The sequence below is a fragment of the Scyliorhinus canicula genome, chromosome 2, assembly GCF_902713615.1.
Source record: "Scyliorhinus canicula chromosome 2, sScyCan1.1, whole genome shotgun sequence".
NCBI classification, from domain to species: domain Eukaryota; kingdom Metazoa; phylum Chordata; class Chondrichthyes; order Carcharhiniformes; family Scyliorhinidae; genus Scyliorhinus; species Scyliorhinus canicula.
This window is the reverse complement of record NC_052147.1, coordinates 278,775,320-278,792,943: the sequence shown is the minus strand read 5'-3', so window position 1 is coordinate 278,792,943 and position 17,624 is coordinate 278,775,320. Positions and strand designations below refer to the sequence as shown.

General features: G+C 43.7%; 1 protein-coding gene across 3 annotated transcripts in view; it reads right to left on the bottom strand.

The window, feature by feature from the left end:
- The window catches only part of LOC119962173 (tubulin polyglutamylase TTLL4-like), a 101,181-nt gene that overhangs the window by 34,038 nt on the left and 49,519 nt on the right, over window positions 1-17,624 (bottom strand). For all 3 annotated transcript variants that reach the window (XM_038790117.1, XM_038790119.1, XM_038790120.1), the window contains 6 exons: window positions 17,479-17,581; window positions 16,453-16,580; window positions 15,046-15,156; window positions 12,212-12,288; window positions 8,517-8,711; window positions 4,476-4,558 (listed from right to left, as the gene is read on the bottom strand). In XM_038790117.1, the coding sequence (XP_038646045.1) occupies window positions 4,476-4,558; window positions 8,517-8,711; window positions 12,212-12,288; window positions 15,046-15,156; window positions 16,453-16,580; window positions 17,479-17,581 (697 nt within the window). The remainder of the gene's footprint in view (window positions 1-4,475; window positions 4,559-8,516; window positions 8,712-12,211; window positions 12,289-15,045; window positions 15,157-16,452; window positions 16,581-17,478; window positions 17,582-17,624) is intronic.

Here is a 17,624-nt window from a genome sequence, read left to right as displayed (position 1 = left end):
TCCGAAACCAAGATCAAGCTATCCCACTCCCTGTCATTCTGGTGTGCTCCATGTGCCTATCCAATAACCGCTTGAAAGTTCTTAAAGTGTCCGACTCCACTATCACAGCAGGCAGTCCATTCCACACCCTAACCACTCTCTGAGTAAAGAACCTACCTCGGATATCCCTCCTATGTCTCCCACCCTGAACTTTATAGTTATGCCCCCTTGTAACAGCTACATCCACACGAGGAAATAGTCTCTGAATGTCCGCTCTATCTATCCCCCCTCATCATCTTATAAACCTCTTAAATAATTGGCTCTGGGGTTGAGGGGCATGGCTGAGTTTTATTCTGTATTTTATAACATTATATTGGATTTTTTGGGCGTACAGCCTATAAACCTAGCATCACACTGGCACTGAAATACATAGCATGTGATAGGCAGACCTATTTCTGACTTGACAGTAGCATGCAGTTAATGGAAAATGTCAATAGTATTGCTGCTGCACAGCTACCTTCACCTCAAATATAATAATAATCTTTATTATTGTTACAAGTAGGCTTACATTAACACTGTAATTAAGTTACTGTGAAAAGCCCCTAGTCGCCATACTCCGGCGCCTGTTCGGTACACCGAGGGAGAATTCAGAATGTCAAATTCACCTAACAGCACGCCTTTTGGGACTTGCGGGAGGAAACCAGAGTACCCGGAGGAAACCCACACAGACACGGGGAGAACGTGCAGACTCTGCACAGACAGTGTCCCAAGCGGGAATCGACCCAGGTCCTAGTGCTGTGAAGCAACAGTGCTAACATGTTGCCCCCATATGGTATTATTGATGAATTGGAAGAAACAATTCTTATATTAACGAATTGGAAATGAGGGAAGGAAACACAATATTTCTTGCCTTTCCAGGACTCATTGAGGTAGAGTGAATACTTCTCTTGACGCAAGTATATAAAGCATGAAATGATTTGATCATGGTAGCCATTGTCCAACAGGATGTCTTTGATATGCCCTATTTCATCATCAAGCTAGCATGGTGAGCAAATAGCTCAGGCCCTCTTTACTAGGTTGCCAATAAGGCCAATCTTATACCGTGTGGAACCGTAAGAATCCCAACATGTATACTGACCAGTGAAGATAGTTTTGCTGAAGACCATAGTAGAGAACCCCCAGCAGATTTCTCAACTAGCACATCAAGGGTTCATTTGACTGCTCCATTTAAAAAGCAAATTTAAGCAGAATGGAGCTCATTAAGACATGCAAGAAAATGATTACAGGCAGCTGCAAACTTAAATAGAGCAAACCTATCATCCACATATTGGAAATATGCAAGAGGTAGAGGGTTATGCGTTATTCAATCAAGGTCCTCTATGGACTCCGCAAATGTGAAGGAATCCTACACTATGCGGTAAATTTTCTCAAAACCGGTTGTCAAAGTCATCCAACTAATTGGCCAATGCGTGCTGTACAGAATCAGTCGTAGTTGAGATACGGTGTAAAGGAACATCGCTTTTATGTGTCTTAGGTAGCCCATAAATACACAGATGCAGCAAGCTGCGAGGTCGAACCCAGTCATATATATCACACAACAGCTCTTACACATGTCCAGCAAACATTTTATTAGTTTACTTCTGAACAAGGTTGTCTGGTCATGTCGAGCACCAGGTCAAATGGATATAAATTTTTACCCGTCACTAAGAATGGCTTGCTATCACACTGTTGAGGATTACTGTTCCCATCCCTTTGACAAGTTTACTGATGTGTATGTCTGGCTTGGTCTTCAGGCCTTGCAAGACACGTGTGTTGCATGTGGAAATCAGACAGGTTTTATGGAATCCCACGATATGTGGCGCTAGAGCAGCTCGGCGTACTTTCAAGGACTCAACATCTTCAGTGGATGTTGGTTTATGGCAGGATAGTTGGGAGTAGAGTTTGAAATCAGCACATGCCTCTTTCTCATTGATTTGGGGTGAAGGCTTACCAAAATTGAAACTACACTCAAGAACAAACTCCTCACTTTCTGAGAGTACCTTGAGAGATCAGTTGCGTGTTTTGTGCCGTTGTTAATTGTGCTGCCCACGGTACGTGGTTAACAGTGCAGATGTGTTTCAAATGGTTTGTGATGCAGTCATCCACTGAAACAGTATTGCAGCATGGCCAGATCAAATTGAAAAATAAAGAAAAGTTGTACATCTCAGACCAAGTGCAGTGTCGGGAGCATGGTGCTAACGAGTAACCCATCTTTATGCAAACTGTCATTTTGATTTAGTCCTTTAGATCCTGGCTTAATGTTTACAAATCTGCACATTGTGCCCTCTGAAGCTTATACATCCTTCCTGAGCATCAGTGGCCTGACCAAACTGGAATACAGTACTCCACATGGGGCCTGACTAAGATTCTGTACAACTGAAGCATAGCTTCCTCCCCTTTGTACTCCTACCAGCTTGATACAAAACCCAACAGTAAATTAACCACTTTGTACTTGTGCCCAAGCTTGTAGCAATCCAGGCACGTGGGTAGCAAAATGATCCTATAGCCTCTAACCATTATTCACTTTTCAGACACAAAGAAAATGATGGAATTCACTTTTCCGCAAAATGCATTCCAGCTGCCATAGTTTATCCTACTCAGTCGGTTCTTACTCCCATCTACACAACTGGATGTGCATCCTTTTTTAAAAAAAAATCATTTATGGGATGTGGGCGTCGCTGGTTAGGCCAGCATTTATTGTCCATCCCTAGTTGCTCCTCAAAAGGTGGTGGTGAGTTGCCTTCTTGAACCTCTGCAGTCCCCGAGGAGTAGGTACACTTACAGTGCGGTTAGTGAGTTCAAGGATTTTGATCCAGCGACGGTGAAGGAAAGGGCAATGTATATCAAAGCTGGCATGATGAGTGACTTGGGACGGGAAACTCCAGGTGGTGGAGTTCCAAGGTATCTGCTGCTCTTCTAGATGGTAGTTAGTGGTCATGTGTTTGGAAGGTGCTGAGTTACTGCAGTGCATCTTGCAGATGGTACACATGGCTGCCACCGTTCATTAGTATTGGAGGAATTGAATGTTTGTGGAAGGGAGAGCAATCAAGCGGGCTGCTTTGTCCTGAATGGTGTCCTTGACAGTTGTTGGAGCTGCACTCATCCAGGCAAGCTGGAATACATTGTGCGGAAGAGTGAATTCCATCATTCTTTTAATTGTTGCGACTGCTTCAGCCTTGTCTTTTATAATGATCTTTATTAGTGTCGCAAGTCGGCTTACATTAACACTGCAATGAAGTGACTGTGAAAATCCCCTAGTCGTCACACTATAGCGCTTGTTTGGGTACACAGAGGGAGAATTCAGAATGTCCAATTTATTTCAAAAGCATATCTTTCGGGACTAGTGGGAGGAAACTGGAGCAGCCGGAGGAAAGCCACGCAGTCACGGAGAGAACGTGCAGCATCCGCACAGACAGCCAAGCCGGGAATCGAACCCGGGTCCCTGGCGCTGTGAAGCAACAGTGCTAACCACTGTGCTACTGTGCCGCCCAAGAAAAACACCGTAAGCCTGACGTGATTGCACAGGTGTACTGGGCTCCTCCATCATGAAGAATGGGGATATTTGTGGAGCTGCCTCCTCCAGGGACTTGTTTAATTGTCCACCACTATTCATGGCTGGATGTGGCAGGACTGCAGAGATTAGATCAGTGCCGGGGACCCTGGTTGGATTTCAGGCTTGGGTCACTGTCTGCAGTCTGCATGATCTCCCCGTGGCTGTGTGGGTTTCCTCCGGGTGCTCCGGTTTCCTCCCCCAAGTCCCGAAGGACGTGCTTGTTAGGTGAATTGAAACAGCTTCTTCCCCGCTGTTACCAGGCTCCTAAACAACCCTCTTACGGACTGATCGGATCTCTTCACACATCTTCCTCGCTACGGAGTAGTACTACACTCCTGTATGCTTCACCCAATGCCTGTGTCTATGTATTTACATTGTGTATTTTGTTTGCCTTATGTTTTCTTTTTCCATGTATGAAATGATCTGTCTGAACTGTTTGCAGAACAATACTTTTCACGGTACCACGTGACAATAAACAAATCCAATTGAATCCATTCGGAATGCTCCCTCACTGTCCATGAACAGGCGCCAGATGTGGGGACCAGGGGATTTTCACAGTAACTTCATTGCAGTGTTAATGTAAGCCTACTTACGACACTAATAAAGATTATTATGATGCGTTCATTGTGGAATCATCTAGCTCTGTCTATTACTTGAGCTTGTGCTCTTTAGCACACAAGACGCATGACCAGTAACAGGGAGTTTCTTAGGTGGGCAATCATACTGGTTAGTGAGTGATCACCGAACACACACATTTATATAATCAGTTGTGTAAATGAATGTGCATATAAACAAAAACGTGCTTGTATACACAACTATGTTTGGTAAATTTATCTTCTTGAGCTTTCAAAACCCGCACACTTTATACTAAATGCGCACACTTTATACAGAAATAAATTCATACTTCTGAACCAGCAGAGGTCGCTTCTTGGGGATTTGATTCCATCTGTGAATGACTTGAATGCCAATTCCTCTGGCAGATGCAGGCTATATTAAAAAGACAACAGAAGAGGTGAGAAAATCAGTATGCCAATAGATAGTGTTCTACATATCTTTCGAGTAACAGAAGAGTGAATGCTATATTCCAAAACAGCAATGATTTTATTTCTCCATTATGATTACTATCTTGAGCCACTGTATTAAAGGTTGGATTAAAAGTGGCCTTGTTGGAACTTTGCAAGCCCCCTTGGTCACATAATGCAAAACTTTTGCACACCCATTAGGGCATTTCCAAACCTGAAGCTACCTATTGACTGGGGTATCCACAAGCTGTACCCGAACAGGCGGCGGAGTGTGATGACTAGGGGATTTTCATAGTAACATCATTGCATTGTTAAGGTAAGCCTACTTGTGACACTTAAAAAAAAATTATTATAAAGCTTCAGTTCATAGAATCATATACTTTACAGTGCAGAAGGAGGCCATTCTGCCCATCGAGTCTGCACCGGCCCTTGGAAAGAGCACCCTACCTAAACCCACACCTCCAACCTATCCCCGTAATCCAGTAACCCCGCCCAACCATTTTGGGCCCCAAGGGCAATTTCTCATGGCCAATCCACTTAACCTGCACATCTTTGGACTGTGGGGGGGAAACTAGAGTACCCGTGGGAATGCCATGCAGACACGGGGAGAACGTGCAGACTCCACACAGACAGTGACCCAAGCCGGGAATCGAACCTGGGACCCTGGAGCTGTGAAGCAACTGTGCTAACCATTGTGCTGACCACCCACTGTGCTACCGTGCTGCCCACGATTCAATTTTCCTCCAAATATATATATATAGTTGAAAACTGCAAGGTGATAAGTACCTGGAAGAGAGTGACAGAAAACTGAAGTTCTTTATAGGAGATGGGGTGAGACTCACTTCATCCCAATTTATCTGGTGTATGTACTTGTGGTTGTAATATACTGTACTAATTTTATCTTTTGCTGATCCCTTCATTTAATGCAGTTTCCAAAAATGTTTCTTTGAAACAGGTAACCAAGTTGAACTGGTGATAGACTGCACTGTGCTATGCTGTTGAGGCAAGGGTTCTGCAACACAGCTAGATTCTTTCAGTGCTTGGTGCTCTGGCATGGGGATGGAGCTGTGCTCTCTATTGCCTCACACTAGGGCAGCTTCAGCCTGGGAGCTGTTGCCTACAACTCTTTGCCACCGCAAGCCAAAAAATTACTTCTTAAAAAACTATTTCATGGAATGCCAACGCCATTGGTACGGTCAGCATTTGTTATCAATCCCTAAATGCCCTTGAGAATTGACCTTTATTCTGGCAGAGGTAGATCTAAAAAGAGGGTGAAGAGAATGAAAATGAAATGAAATGAAAATCACTTCTTGCCACAAGTAGGCTTCAAATGAAGTTCCTGTGAAAAGCCCCTAGTCGCCACATTCCGGCGCCTGTTCGGGGAGGCTGGTACGGGAATTGAACCGTGCTGCTGGCCTGCCTTGGTCTGCTTTCAAAGCCAGGGATTTAGCCCTATGCTAAGCCAGCCTCTAAACAGCTAAGGAACATTTTTTAATAACTTCGAACTGGTGACAAACTATAATAATAATAATGCTCAGTTGTCTACTCACACTGCTGTCAGTCAGTGGGTTGTTTTGATGGGCAGTGCCTGAAACACTGAAGTCTGAAGTACTTGACTCATGTGCAGCTGATGTGGCGCTGACTCAATGCAATAACGAAGCATGAATGTATGAAGCAGTGTGGATTCTCCCTGACTGTTATCAAAAACATTTTTTATTTTTTTTAAAAAGCTGGAACAGTCATCAGCCAAGATTCATCCTTTCCTCTCACCCTTCCTCAGCTGTGCGTGTGTGTGTGTGTGTGTGTGTGTGTGAGCGCATAACCTAGAAGCACCTCAGCAACAGCACCCAGACTGGTCAGCAGTCAGGATTGCAGCAGGACTGACCAAGGAAGGTAATCCTTGCCCATTGCTGCATTTAGGAGTGAAACTGATCTGCCAATCAGCGCTGCCGAGTTCAACTCCAATCCTATTGAATTTTAATTCTATAATTGCTTAAAACGCCAGCCAGGGACCTGTTGGTTTATGGTGGCGGGGAGCAGAACGTCAAGGTCAATCGGAGATTGCGGTGGAGTGGTAATGGCATGGGAGGAAGGGGATGGCACAGTCAGGGATGGTAGTGGAGAAGGGTCATGGGATGAGTGGGAGACAATGGTTGGTATCCGAAGGATAGAATGGCTTGGAATGGTTTTACACAGCTTTTACCAGAGTGAAGTTTTGATTCAGTCTTTAGTGAAAGAATATACAACAGTGACAGCATTAACGTAGCCCGTTTTATCAGCACCTCATTCAACATTCACTACCTCTACCCCCGGTGTACAGTGGCAGCGTGTACACGAGATACACTGTATTAATTCACCAAGGTTCATTCAACAGCACATTCCAAACTTGCAAACTTTACAACCTAGGAGGATGAGAACAGCAGATGCATGGGGAACACCACCACCACCATGTTCTTCCCCCTAGTGACACAATCCTTTTTTAAAAAATTCACTTACGGGATGTGGGCGTCGCTGGTTAGGGCAGTATTTATTTTCCATCCCTATTTGCCCTTCAATAGGTGCCTTCTTGAACCGCTGCAGTCCTTGAGATGTAGGTACATCCACTGTGCTGTTAGGGAGGGAGTTCCAGAATGTTGCCCCAGCGACAGCAAAGGAACAGCGATATATTTCCAAGTCAGGGTGGTGAGTGACTTGGAGGGGAAATTCTGAGTGATGAGGATCCCAGGTATCTGCAGATCTTGTCCTTCTAGATGGTAGTGGTCGTGGGTTTGGAAGGTGCTGTCGAAGGAACCTTGGTGAGCTACTGCAGTGCATCTTGCAGATGGAATACATGCTGTTACTGTTCATCAGTGGGGGAGGGTTTGAATGTTTGTGGATTGTGGATTACAAACAGCACCCTACTGAAGCCCACGTATCTACCCTATCCCCGTAACCCGCACTTAACATTTTTGGACACTCAGGGCAATTTAGCATGGCCAATCCACCTAACCCGCACATCTTTAGACTGTGGGAGGAAACCGGAGCACCCAGAGAAACCCACGCAGACACGAGAAGAACATGCAGACTCCGCACAGACAGTGACCTGGCCGGGAATCGAACCTGGAACCCTGGAGCTCTGAAGCAACTGTGCTAACCACTGTGCTGCCCTGCTGCCTCTCTTGTAAGAGATGGTCATTGCCTGGCACTTGTGTGGTGTGAATATAACTTGCAACTTGTCAGCCCAAGCATGGATATTGTCCAGGTCTTGCTGCATTTAGACATGGACTGCTTCATTATTTGACGATTCGCAAATGGTGCTGAACATTGTGCAGTCATTCGCAAACACCCCCACTTCTGACCTTAAGATGGAAGGAAGGTCTTTGATCTGGAACTACACATTTTGGACAAAAAAACAGCAACTTCCTTCCTAACAACTCTGGGTATATTTGCACCAGGTGGACCACAGCTTTTAAAGGAGCACCACCTTTTCAAGAGCAATTAAGGATGGGTAACAAATGTTGGCTTTACCAGCTCACATACTGTGGAGGAATAAATAATAAGTACATATTTCGCCATCCTGAGGTCATGAGAAGCGCAGTGCAAGCGCAAGACTGCATTTTTCCCGTTACACTAAAGCTAAATTCTACCAATTAAACTACCCCTCAGAGCCACACTGTAAAGTTCGTCAGACCATCACATCTCTGCTGAATCTTTGTAATAGGTATCCAATTTGTCTTACCGTCCCACCGTTTCCCCATAGCCAAAAACGTTTTCCCGTTTCAAAGTATATACCCAATTCTTTTTTAAAAAGTTAATGAATCTGCTTTCACCAAGCTTTACGGCAGTCCATTTCAGATCATGATAACTTGCTGCATAAGAAAATAATTTCTGTCTTTCTGGTTCCTTTTCCAATCATCTCAGTTAAGCTTCCCGACTTAACTTACCGGTTTGATGATCCATTTCTGCCTGCTGGAGCTATCTCCCCAGGCATTCTTCAACAGTTTGATGTCATGAGGGAGAATGTAGGACTGCGGGAAAAAGTTGAACTCCCTTTTCCCAAATCGCAGCTGCATCCTTAACAAGTTACGCCACAAACGGTCCTTGCGCCCAATTTGAAACGATCCCGGAAAATGATTCAGCTAGGAAGGAAAAAAAATAGAATGTTTATTTGCATCCCCCAAGAGTGTACCATCATTTAATGACGTTTACACAATTTCAATGGAGCAATACTGAACACAAACAGATTCCACAATGCAATATGTAAAAGATTAAATTACAAAGAAAGTGAGATTTTTTTCAGTTGCAAAATGAACAATTCGAACTTGCATAGCGCCTAGAATGCACATAATTGTCCGGAAGCACTTCAAAAGCATAATGGATTAAAAAACTGAGTCAAGGTCCAAGAGGCAGATTTTAAGGAGGGTTGTAAGGGGACAGAGGTGAAGAGCTATAGGAACTTGGGGAGATAATTACAGAGCTTCAGGCCTACACAACTGAAAACATAATCGTCAAGGGTGGGTTCAAAGAAAGTAGCGGATGCTCAAGAGGCCACAAGATCTTAAGAAATAAGACTAGGCCATTGGGCCTCTCAAGCCTGCTCATGCTGTTCAATATCATGGGCGATCTGATCATGGCATCAACTCCACTTTCTTTGACTCCCTTGTAGCTCAAAGATATGTCTAACCCGGTATTGAACATATTCAGTCCAGCCTCAGATTCTTTCTGGGGAAAAATATCCTCATCTGTTTTAAATTATGTTGAAACTGTAACTCCCAGTTCTAGATTTGCCCCAGAAGGGGACACAGCCTCTCAGTATCCACCCTGTCAAGCTCCTCAGAAACTATGTTGAACATCACACCTCATTCTTCTAAATTCCAATGAGTATGGGCCCAACCTACGCAACCTTTCCTCACAAGACAAACCACTTCAGTCCAGGAAACAGCCTAATGAACCTTCTTTGAACTTCTTCCAATGCAAGCATATCCCCCCCTACATAAGGTAAGGAGACCAGAACTCTACACAGCACTCTAGGTGTGGTCTCAACAATACCCTGTAAGCTGTACCAATATTTCCCGTGTTTTATACTCCATCACCGTTGCAATAAAGACAGACATTCCATCTGTCATTTTAATTACTTGCTATACCTGCATTCTTTTTAAAAAATATATATTTAAATATATTTTGCTTTTATATTTTTCCTACCAAAGTGTCTAACCTCACAGTTTCCCACATTATACTCTAACAACCACTCACTTAACCAATCTATATCCACTTGCAGACTCAATTTACTTTCCCACGGCACGGTGGTTCGCACTGCTGCCTCAGCACTAGGGTCCCAGGGTCAATTCCGGCCTCGGGTGACTGTGTGGAGTTTGCACATTCTCCCAGTGTCAGCGTGGGTTTCCTCTGGGCACTCCGGTTTCCTCCCACAGTCCAAAGATGTGCAGGTTAGGTGGACTGACTATGCTAAATTGCCCCTTAGTGTCCAAAGGTTAGGTTGGGTTACGGGGATGTGGTGGAGGCTCGGGCTTAAGTAGGATGCTCTTCCCAAGGGCAGGTGCAGACTCAATGGGCCGAATGGCCTCCTTCTGCACTGCAAATTCTATGATTCTATCTTTGTATTGCCAGCAAATCTCGTAACAATACATTCTGTTCAATCATCCAAATCATTAATATAGACTACAAATAGTTCAGGTTCCAGCCCCGATCCCGATGGCACCCACTGGCTACAGTTTGCCAACTTGAACATGACCCATTTAGCCCGACTCAATATTTTGGGTTAATTGTACTAGTGAACAGCACAAGAGTACTCCGATCTATCCAGGGCTCAGGGAATAAGTGAGCATAAGACATTTTATGATGTGAAAAGTGCTATACAAAGGCAAGTTGATGTTAAAATTGGACTCAGCCACTTAGTCTTTGCAAAAGACAATGCTTTGGTTCAAGAGGTTCTATTTTAGGACAAGAGTAGCAGGCATGGACAGTGGGAGAATTCCCAAATTACAAGTAAAAAGTGTGTACAAGGCACAGGAAAACAAAAGTTCAGTATGACTCAGAAGTCGTGAAGGGTCAGGCATCCACTTTTGCCTCGTTTTTAGGATCTCAAAGTAGAAAGGATAATTACAATGGCAAATATGGGTGGCACAGTAGTTAGCACTGTTACTTCACATTGCCAGGATTCGATTCCCAGCTTGGGTCACTGTCTCCCAGTGTCTGCGTGGGTTTCATCCGGGTGCGCCAGTTTCCTCCCACAAGTCCTTCTGAATAAAAGCAAGCTACTGCTAGAATCTGAAACGAAAGAGAGAATCTCAGCAGGTCTGGCAGCATCTGTAGGGAGAGAAAAGAGCTCATGTTCCAAGTCCGATGACTCTTTGTCAAAGCTAACAGACAGAGAAAGTGGGAACTATTTATACTGTGGAGTGAGAATGAAAGATGAGTCATAGCCACAGAAACCCAGGGAAACCGGGTGCTAATGGCCACAGATGTGAAAGGTCAAACAGCAGGGAAACTAACATCAGAGGATGAACTGTAGGTGTGGGGGGAGGGGAAGGGGGAAGCAAAGAGGAGAAAGGTGAAGGAAAGGTGGATAAGATTGGGGGGGGGGGGGGGGGGGGAGAAGAGGGGGGAATTAAATATATATTAAGAAAGAAATGGTAAAAGACAGTTAAAATGAAATGGGATGAAAACAAATGGGTCGAGGTGGGGTAGAGCTGATCATCTGAAGTTGTTGAATTCGATGTTTAGGCGGAAGGCTGTAGCGTGCCGAACCGGAAGATGAGATGGTGTTCCTCGAGTTTGTGTTGAGCTTCACTGGAACACTGCAGCAGGCCAAGAACAGACATGTGGGCATGGGAGCACGGTCTTTGGTTAAAATGGTAAGCAACGGGAAGGTGGAGGGTCCTGAATGTGCACAGACCGAAGATGCGCAGCAAAGCGAGCTTCCCCCTTTCCCTCCCCCACATTTACAGTTCATCCTCTGATGTTAGTTTCCCTGTTTGACCTTTCACATCTTTTGTTCTCTCTGGGGACTGCCATTAGCACTCTTTCCCCTTGGTTTGTGTGGCCATTAGCACCCGGTTTCCCTGGGGTTCTGTGGCTATGACTCATCTTTCATTCTCACTCCACAGTATAAATATTTCCCACTTTCTCTGCACAGGGCTAAATCGCTGGCTTTGAAAGCAGGCCAGCAGCACGGTTCAATTCCCGTACCAGCCTCCCCAAACAGGCACCGGAATGTGGCGACTAGGGTCTTTTCACAGTAACTTCATTTGAAGCCTACTTGTGACAGTAAGCGATTTTCAGTTCATTTCTGTCTGTTAGCTTTGACAAAGAGTCATCGGACTCGAAACGTTAGCTCTTTTCTCTCCCTACAGATGCTGCCAGTGCTGCTGAGATTTTCAAGCGTTTTCTCTTTCGTTGCACATTCTGAATTCTCCCTCCCGAACAGGCGCCATAGTGTGGCGATGGGGGATTTTCACAATAAGTTCTTGCAGTGTTAATGTGAGCCCATTTGTGACGCTAATAAAGATGATTAAATAGATTATCAAGGCATGTTTGTGTTAAATATTTCAACAAATATGGAAAAAATATTGGCACAGAAGTAGGGTACTGGAAAGCTTTTGAAATTCTAATCGCTTACCTTCTGATATTCTCGGAGGGTCTTGAATAGCGGTGATTTCATGTGATGTCCCCAGCAGCCCAGCCAATCATAACATCCTGAAATGTATAACACATAAATTTTCCACTTAAAGACAATTTCTCCCTCCTCTACCTATTTCTCACGCAAGGACAGACCACTATTTAGTATCTCATACCAGTGGCCATTTGTCATGTTCAACCTACAGGCCAGTTAGCTTAACATTTGTCTTACGGAACATACTGGAAGCTGTTATAAAGTGGGTTATGGCAGAGCACAAAATCTCAATGCAATCAAGCAGAGTCAATATGGCTGGGCGAAACTTGACTAATTTATTAAAGTTATCGAGGAAGTAGCAAGCAACATGGATAAAGGGGAACTTGTGGATGTACTGCACTTAGATTTGCAGAAGGCATTTGACAAGGTGCTACAGGAAAGCTTACTCTGCAAAATAAGAGGTCATATGTAGGAAGTACCATTACTGTGGATAGAAGATTGGTTAGCTGACAGGAACTAGAGCAGTGATAAAAGGGTCATTTCAGGTTGGCAAGGTGTGATGAGTGGAGCGCGGTAGAAATCGGTGCAGGGACTCAACTACTTACAATTTATACCAATAACTTGAAATGAAAATTGCTTATTGTCACAAGTAGGCTTCAAATGAAGTTACTGTGAAAAGCCCCTAGTCGCCACATTCCGGCGCCTGTTCGGGGAGGCTGTTACGGGAATCGAACCGTGCTGCTGGCCTGCTTGGTCTGCTTTCAAAGCCAGCAATTTAGCGTTGTGCTAAACTTGAATGAAGGGACTGAATATATGCTTGCTAAATTTGCTGATGATGCACAGACATGGAGGAAAGAAAGTTCTGGAGGGGACACAAGGAGTTTGCAATGGAATATAGATAGGTTAGGTCAGTGGACAAAACGTTTGGCAGATGGAGTACAATGTAGAAAAATGTGAACTTATTTTTGCCAGGCAGAATAGAAAAGCAGCACGGTTAGTACACAGGTATAGCAAATGTTTAGAAAGCAAATGGAATGGTGACATTTATTTTGAGGGGAATGAAATATTAAAGCAGGGATGATGTCTTGCTACATTTGCAGCACATCTAGAGTACTGTATACAGTATCGGTCTCCTTTTTAATAATAATAATCGCTTGTCACAAGTATGCTTCAATGAAGTACTGTGAAAAGTCCCTAGTCGCCACATTCCGGCGCCTGTTCGGGTAGGCTGGTACAGGAATTGAATCCGCACTGCTGCCTTGTGTGCATTACAAGCCAGCTGTTTAGCCCACTGTGCTAAACCAGCCCCTCTACTTCAGAAAATAGTTCAGAGAAGGTTCATTCTACTAATACCAGAGATTGGGGCAGAAGGTTAAATTGCAAGGAAAATTTGGACACACTGGGCCTGTACCAATTGGAGGCAATTTTATTGAAACATATACGATCCTGAGGGGACTCGACAGGGTGGATGCTGAAAAGCCATTTCCACTTGTGGACGAGACTATAAATAGGGGACACAATTGAGAGGTCTCCCATTTAATACTGAAATGAGGAGATATTTTTCCTCTCAGAGGGTTGAGAGTCTTTGGAACTCCCTTCCCCAGAGAGTAGCAGAGCCATTGAATATTTTTAAGGCAGAGGTAGACATATTTTTGACTAACAAGGGAATCAAAGGTTTTGTGGGTAAGTGGAGGTAAAGCCACAATCGGGTCAACTATGATCTTATGGAATGGCGAATCAAGCTCAAGGGGCCTGCTCCTAATGTGTATATTTGTTAGTATACAGAGAGTGCTCGTAGCCTATCTCACAGGCAAGCCCGATACAATTTGCACTCAACATTCACATTTTGGAGGGCATTAGCTATGAGGAGAGGCTAGATAAACTCAGTCTGTTCTCACTGGAATGACGGAGGTTGAGAGGCAACCTAATAGAGGTCAACAAGATTATGAGTGGCATGGACAGAGTGGATAGTCAGATGCTCTTTCCTAGGGTAGAAGAGTTAAGTACTAAGGGACACAGATTTAAAGTTTAAAACAGATCTGCGAGGCAATTTTTTAAATACACAGAGGGTGGTAAATATATGGGACGTGCTGCCTGGGGAGGTGGTGGGAGCAGGTACGATAGCGGCATTTAAGGGACATCTAGACAAATATACGAATATGGTGGGAACAGAAGGATACGGACTCCGTTAAGTGCAGACGGTTTTAGTTTAGGCAGGTACCATGGTCGGTGCAGGCTTGGAGGGCCGAGGGACCTGTTCCTGTGCTGTACTGTTCTTTGGCTGCTTGGTCGGAGGCACTGCGCACCGAGTTATTTCCTTTCTAGTTCAGAGTGGCGAGTGCTGTTATCTCAGTTACGATCAGCTAACTGGGACACTCCTATGTCTGTGTAGTGCAGTGACACTGACGGCCATTGAGCACTAAGCCTTCAAAGGCTCTAGATCAGGTAATGCTTAATTGTATATTCAGGCTCTTGAATTAAGTTTTGAATTGCTGGGGTCACTTGTCATATGGGATAGAGGTGTTTTCTGATTTACATCCCACTATCTGAGGTGTTTCTTAGCATGTAAATGAAAACTGTGCTTTTGCCTACAATGGCCACTGGCTAAATTCTTGATGAAACCAAATTCCACGTTTATTAGATTTGGTACTATTAAGCTGCCGTTTTGAGATTTTAACTGCTGCCTTGAGATATCACAGTCCAAGATTCTTCCTAGTTTTTCCCATGAAATCCTCAAACCAGTAGCATTGATCATATGCGCTTACCAAAATTAAACAAAGTGTATTCAATGGGTTTAGATTCACTTGTCAGTGCCAGCACATGCAGGATTAATTACTTACTTTTAGTGATTTTGAAATGGGATCTGGCAATGGTATTTTTCACAACTATCGGCGTCACGGTAGACATTTTCCATTTCATCTGCTTTCGTTGGTCCCATGGTAACAGTTCAACTGTGGGGGGGGGCATCAAAAATCAGTCATTCAGTAAAACAGAGTTTACACTATGATTCTGTTCTAAAGAATGCCCCGTTAAAACAGTAGAACACTTTACAGGCACAAGACTACCAGTGTTGAGGAAAGCCTGGCTGTTCAAGACAATGAGCCACAAAGGTTAAAGATCGGCAGCCGGATTCTCTGTTCCTGGGTAAGTGTTGATGCCGGGGCAGGATTAGTGGAGCTCCACAACAGCAAAACCGGTGCCGCACCTGGACCAATTCACAGACTGTTGAGGGGACTACCACTGGCACCACGGCAAGTAAAACACCCGTGAATTCTGTGAATACTACTCTTCAGATTTTGACCACAGCATTCTGATGGGAAGATGTTCAGCCACTTGACGTTTCCATTCATGTTTTTATGAATGGAAATGTCAAGTGGCTGAACATCTTCCCATCAGAATCAACAGCAAGTAAAACACCCGCGTATTTTGTATCTCACGTATCATGCGACCCCCCAAATTTAGGTTACAATTTAGGTCTTCAAAAGTCGCATGATACGCGAGTATATACGGTAATACAGAAAATGTTAAAACGTGCATCAAAAGGTCATCATAAATTGCGGTGAAGGCCCTGTTACTAATATAGTTTTACTGAGGTCCTTACCTGGTCTAACCCAAGTGCCATAAATCCTTTTGGCCCCCACCAAAAAAATAGCACTGTGGGAACAGCTCTAGCTGTAACAGTTGTAACAGCTGTAACAGTTCAAAAAGGCAGACCACCACAATCTAGAATGGGGTGGCAAGAAATGCCATGAACCTTTTTTTAAAAAAATCTTCCGATCAGCTTCAGGGTAGATTCACACCAAGGCAGAGATTATTTTTGTGTCCCAAAGTACGGTTCCAGGCCTCAGTGACAAAGTTAAACGAGGAAGGAAACATGAGACAGAAAGAAGACAGAAGGAAGGAGAGACTTACTGGGAAAACAAAAGATAAAGTAATAATAATAATAATAATAATAGCTTATTGTCACAAGTAGGGTTCAATGAAGTGACTGTGAAAGGCCCCTAGTCACCACATTCCAGCGCCTGTTCGGGGAGGCAGGTACGCAAATTGAACCCACGCTGCTGGCCTTGTTCTGCATTACAAGCCAGCTGCTTAGCCCACTGTGCTAAACCAACCCCCATAAGAGGCCCAGATGGGAACAATTAGGTATGTTTACCTTGCAAAAAAAGCTGCAGCATTATCAATTTATGTAATCTCTTTACAAAAACAACTAACAATGCATAGTAAATTTAAGCTTCCTTTCTTACTTTTCTCATTCGAAGTCCCAAAGTAAATCGTCAGAGGCATGTCGTGAAACAGACTTTTTATCAATGCTGGCTTAGCAAGTTGAATTTTACATTCAGGTCCTTGCGGGTAGGATGAAGTAAAAACATTCCTCAGGAACAAAGGGAGGACAGAGAATAATTAGGTGTACATCAGGGTACCATGATAAACGTGCTGTACTCTAAATACCATCATAAGAAATCATGCTGACTCGGGGAATATAAAAGAGCACATAGATTTTTCAAAGCATCAATGTGGAAAATGCAGAGCTTCAAATACTTATTTGAGAGGGGGAGTAAGCTGGAAGCTAGCTCACACAGCCAATACGGCAGGAAGAGTAAGGTCACAATTTTCCTCTTTTACTTTACCATACTTAGCCAGGCAAGGACGAACTTTAAAAATGTCTTTAAAAATGAAAATGCTAACTCTTCCTCGCAGTTAAGTGGAGATTTACACGGTCAGCAACTTTTGGACTATGGAATGAGGGGGGGAGAACATTTGCTCCTAAAAAAATTGGAGGTGGACAGGACTGTTTGCTGAAAATGCTGTGTGGTGATTCATTAGGGAATCAATTTGAAAGGACACGGAAAGCCAAAAAGGCGTAGTTACGGCTGTGCAATGAGTGTGGGCTGCGCTATACATACTTCAGTTAAAAATATACTTCCTTATTATCAGCAGGGTTTTAATTCCAAAATGAATTAATCTAATCAACTGTGCAAAGCCCCCAACTGTAATTTAAGAATTTTTTTGGCCCCGATAGAAAATCATATCAACTCTGTCCCGTGCTTATTCCTACATCTTTTAATAATATATCTATAACCCATCTTGATTATAGATAAGCTGTTCCACTCAGATATTAGTACAATTAAAAACGATAACTCTTAAAGTACGGGATGTGGGAAGGGGAGGACAGAATAAATTGAATTCCTGAGAGAAGACCAGGAAAATAAGAGCAAAGCATCTCAGTAAGGTATTCAGTCAAATCGGATAACAGGCTTTAGCAAACTTACTTGGCATCAGCACACTCAGGTAGTTCATTAAAGGTCACCTTAGATATACCATTTGTTGATTCTGTAGAAAAAGAATCTGAGACGGTGGAGCACTCTGATTCTTCTGAAAATAACCAATAATTAGCATTTATGTAGCTTAAATGTAG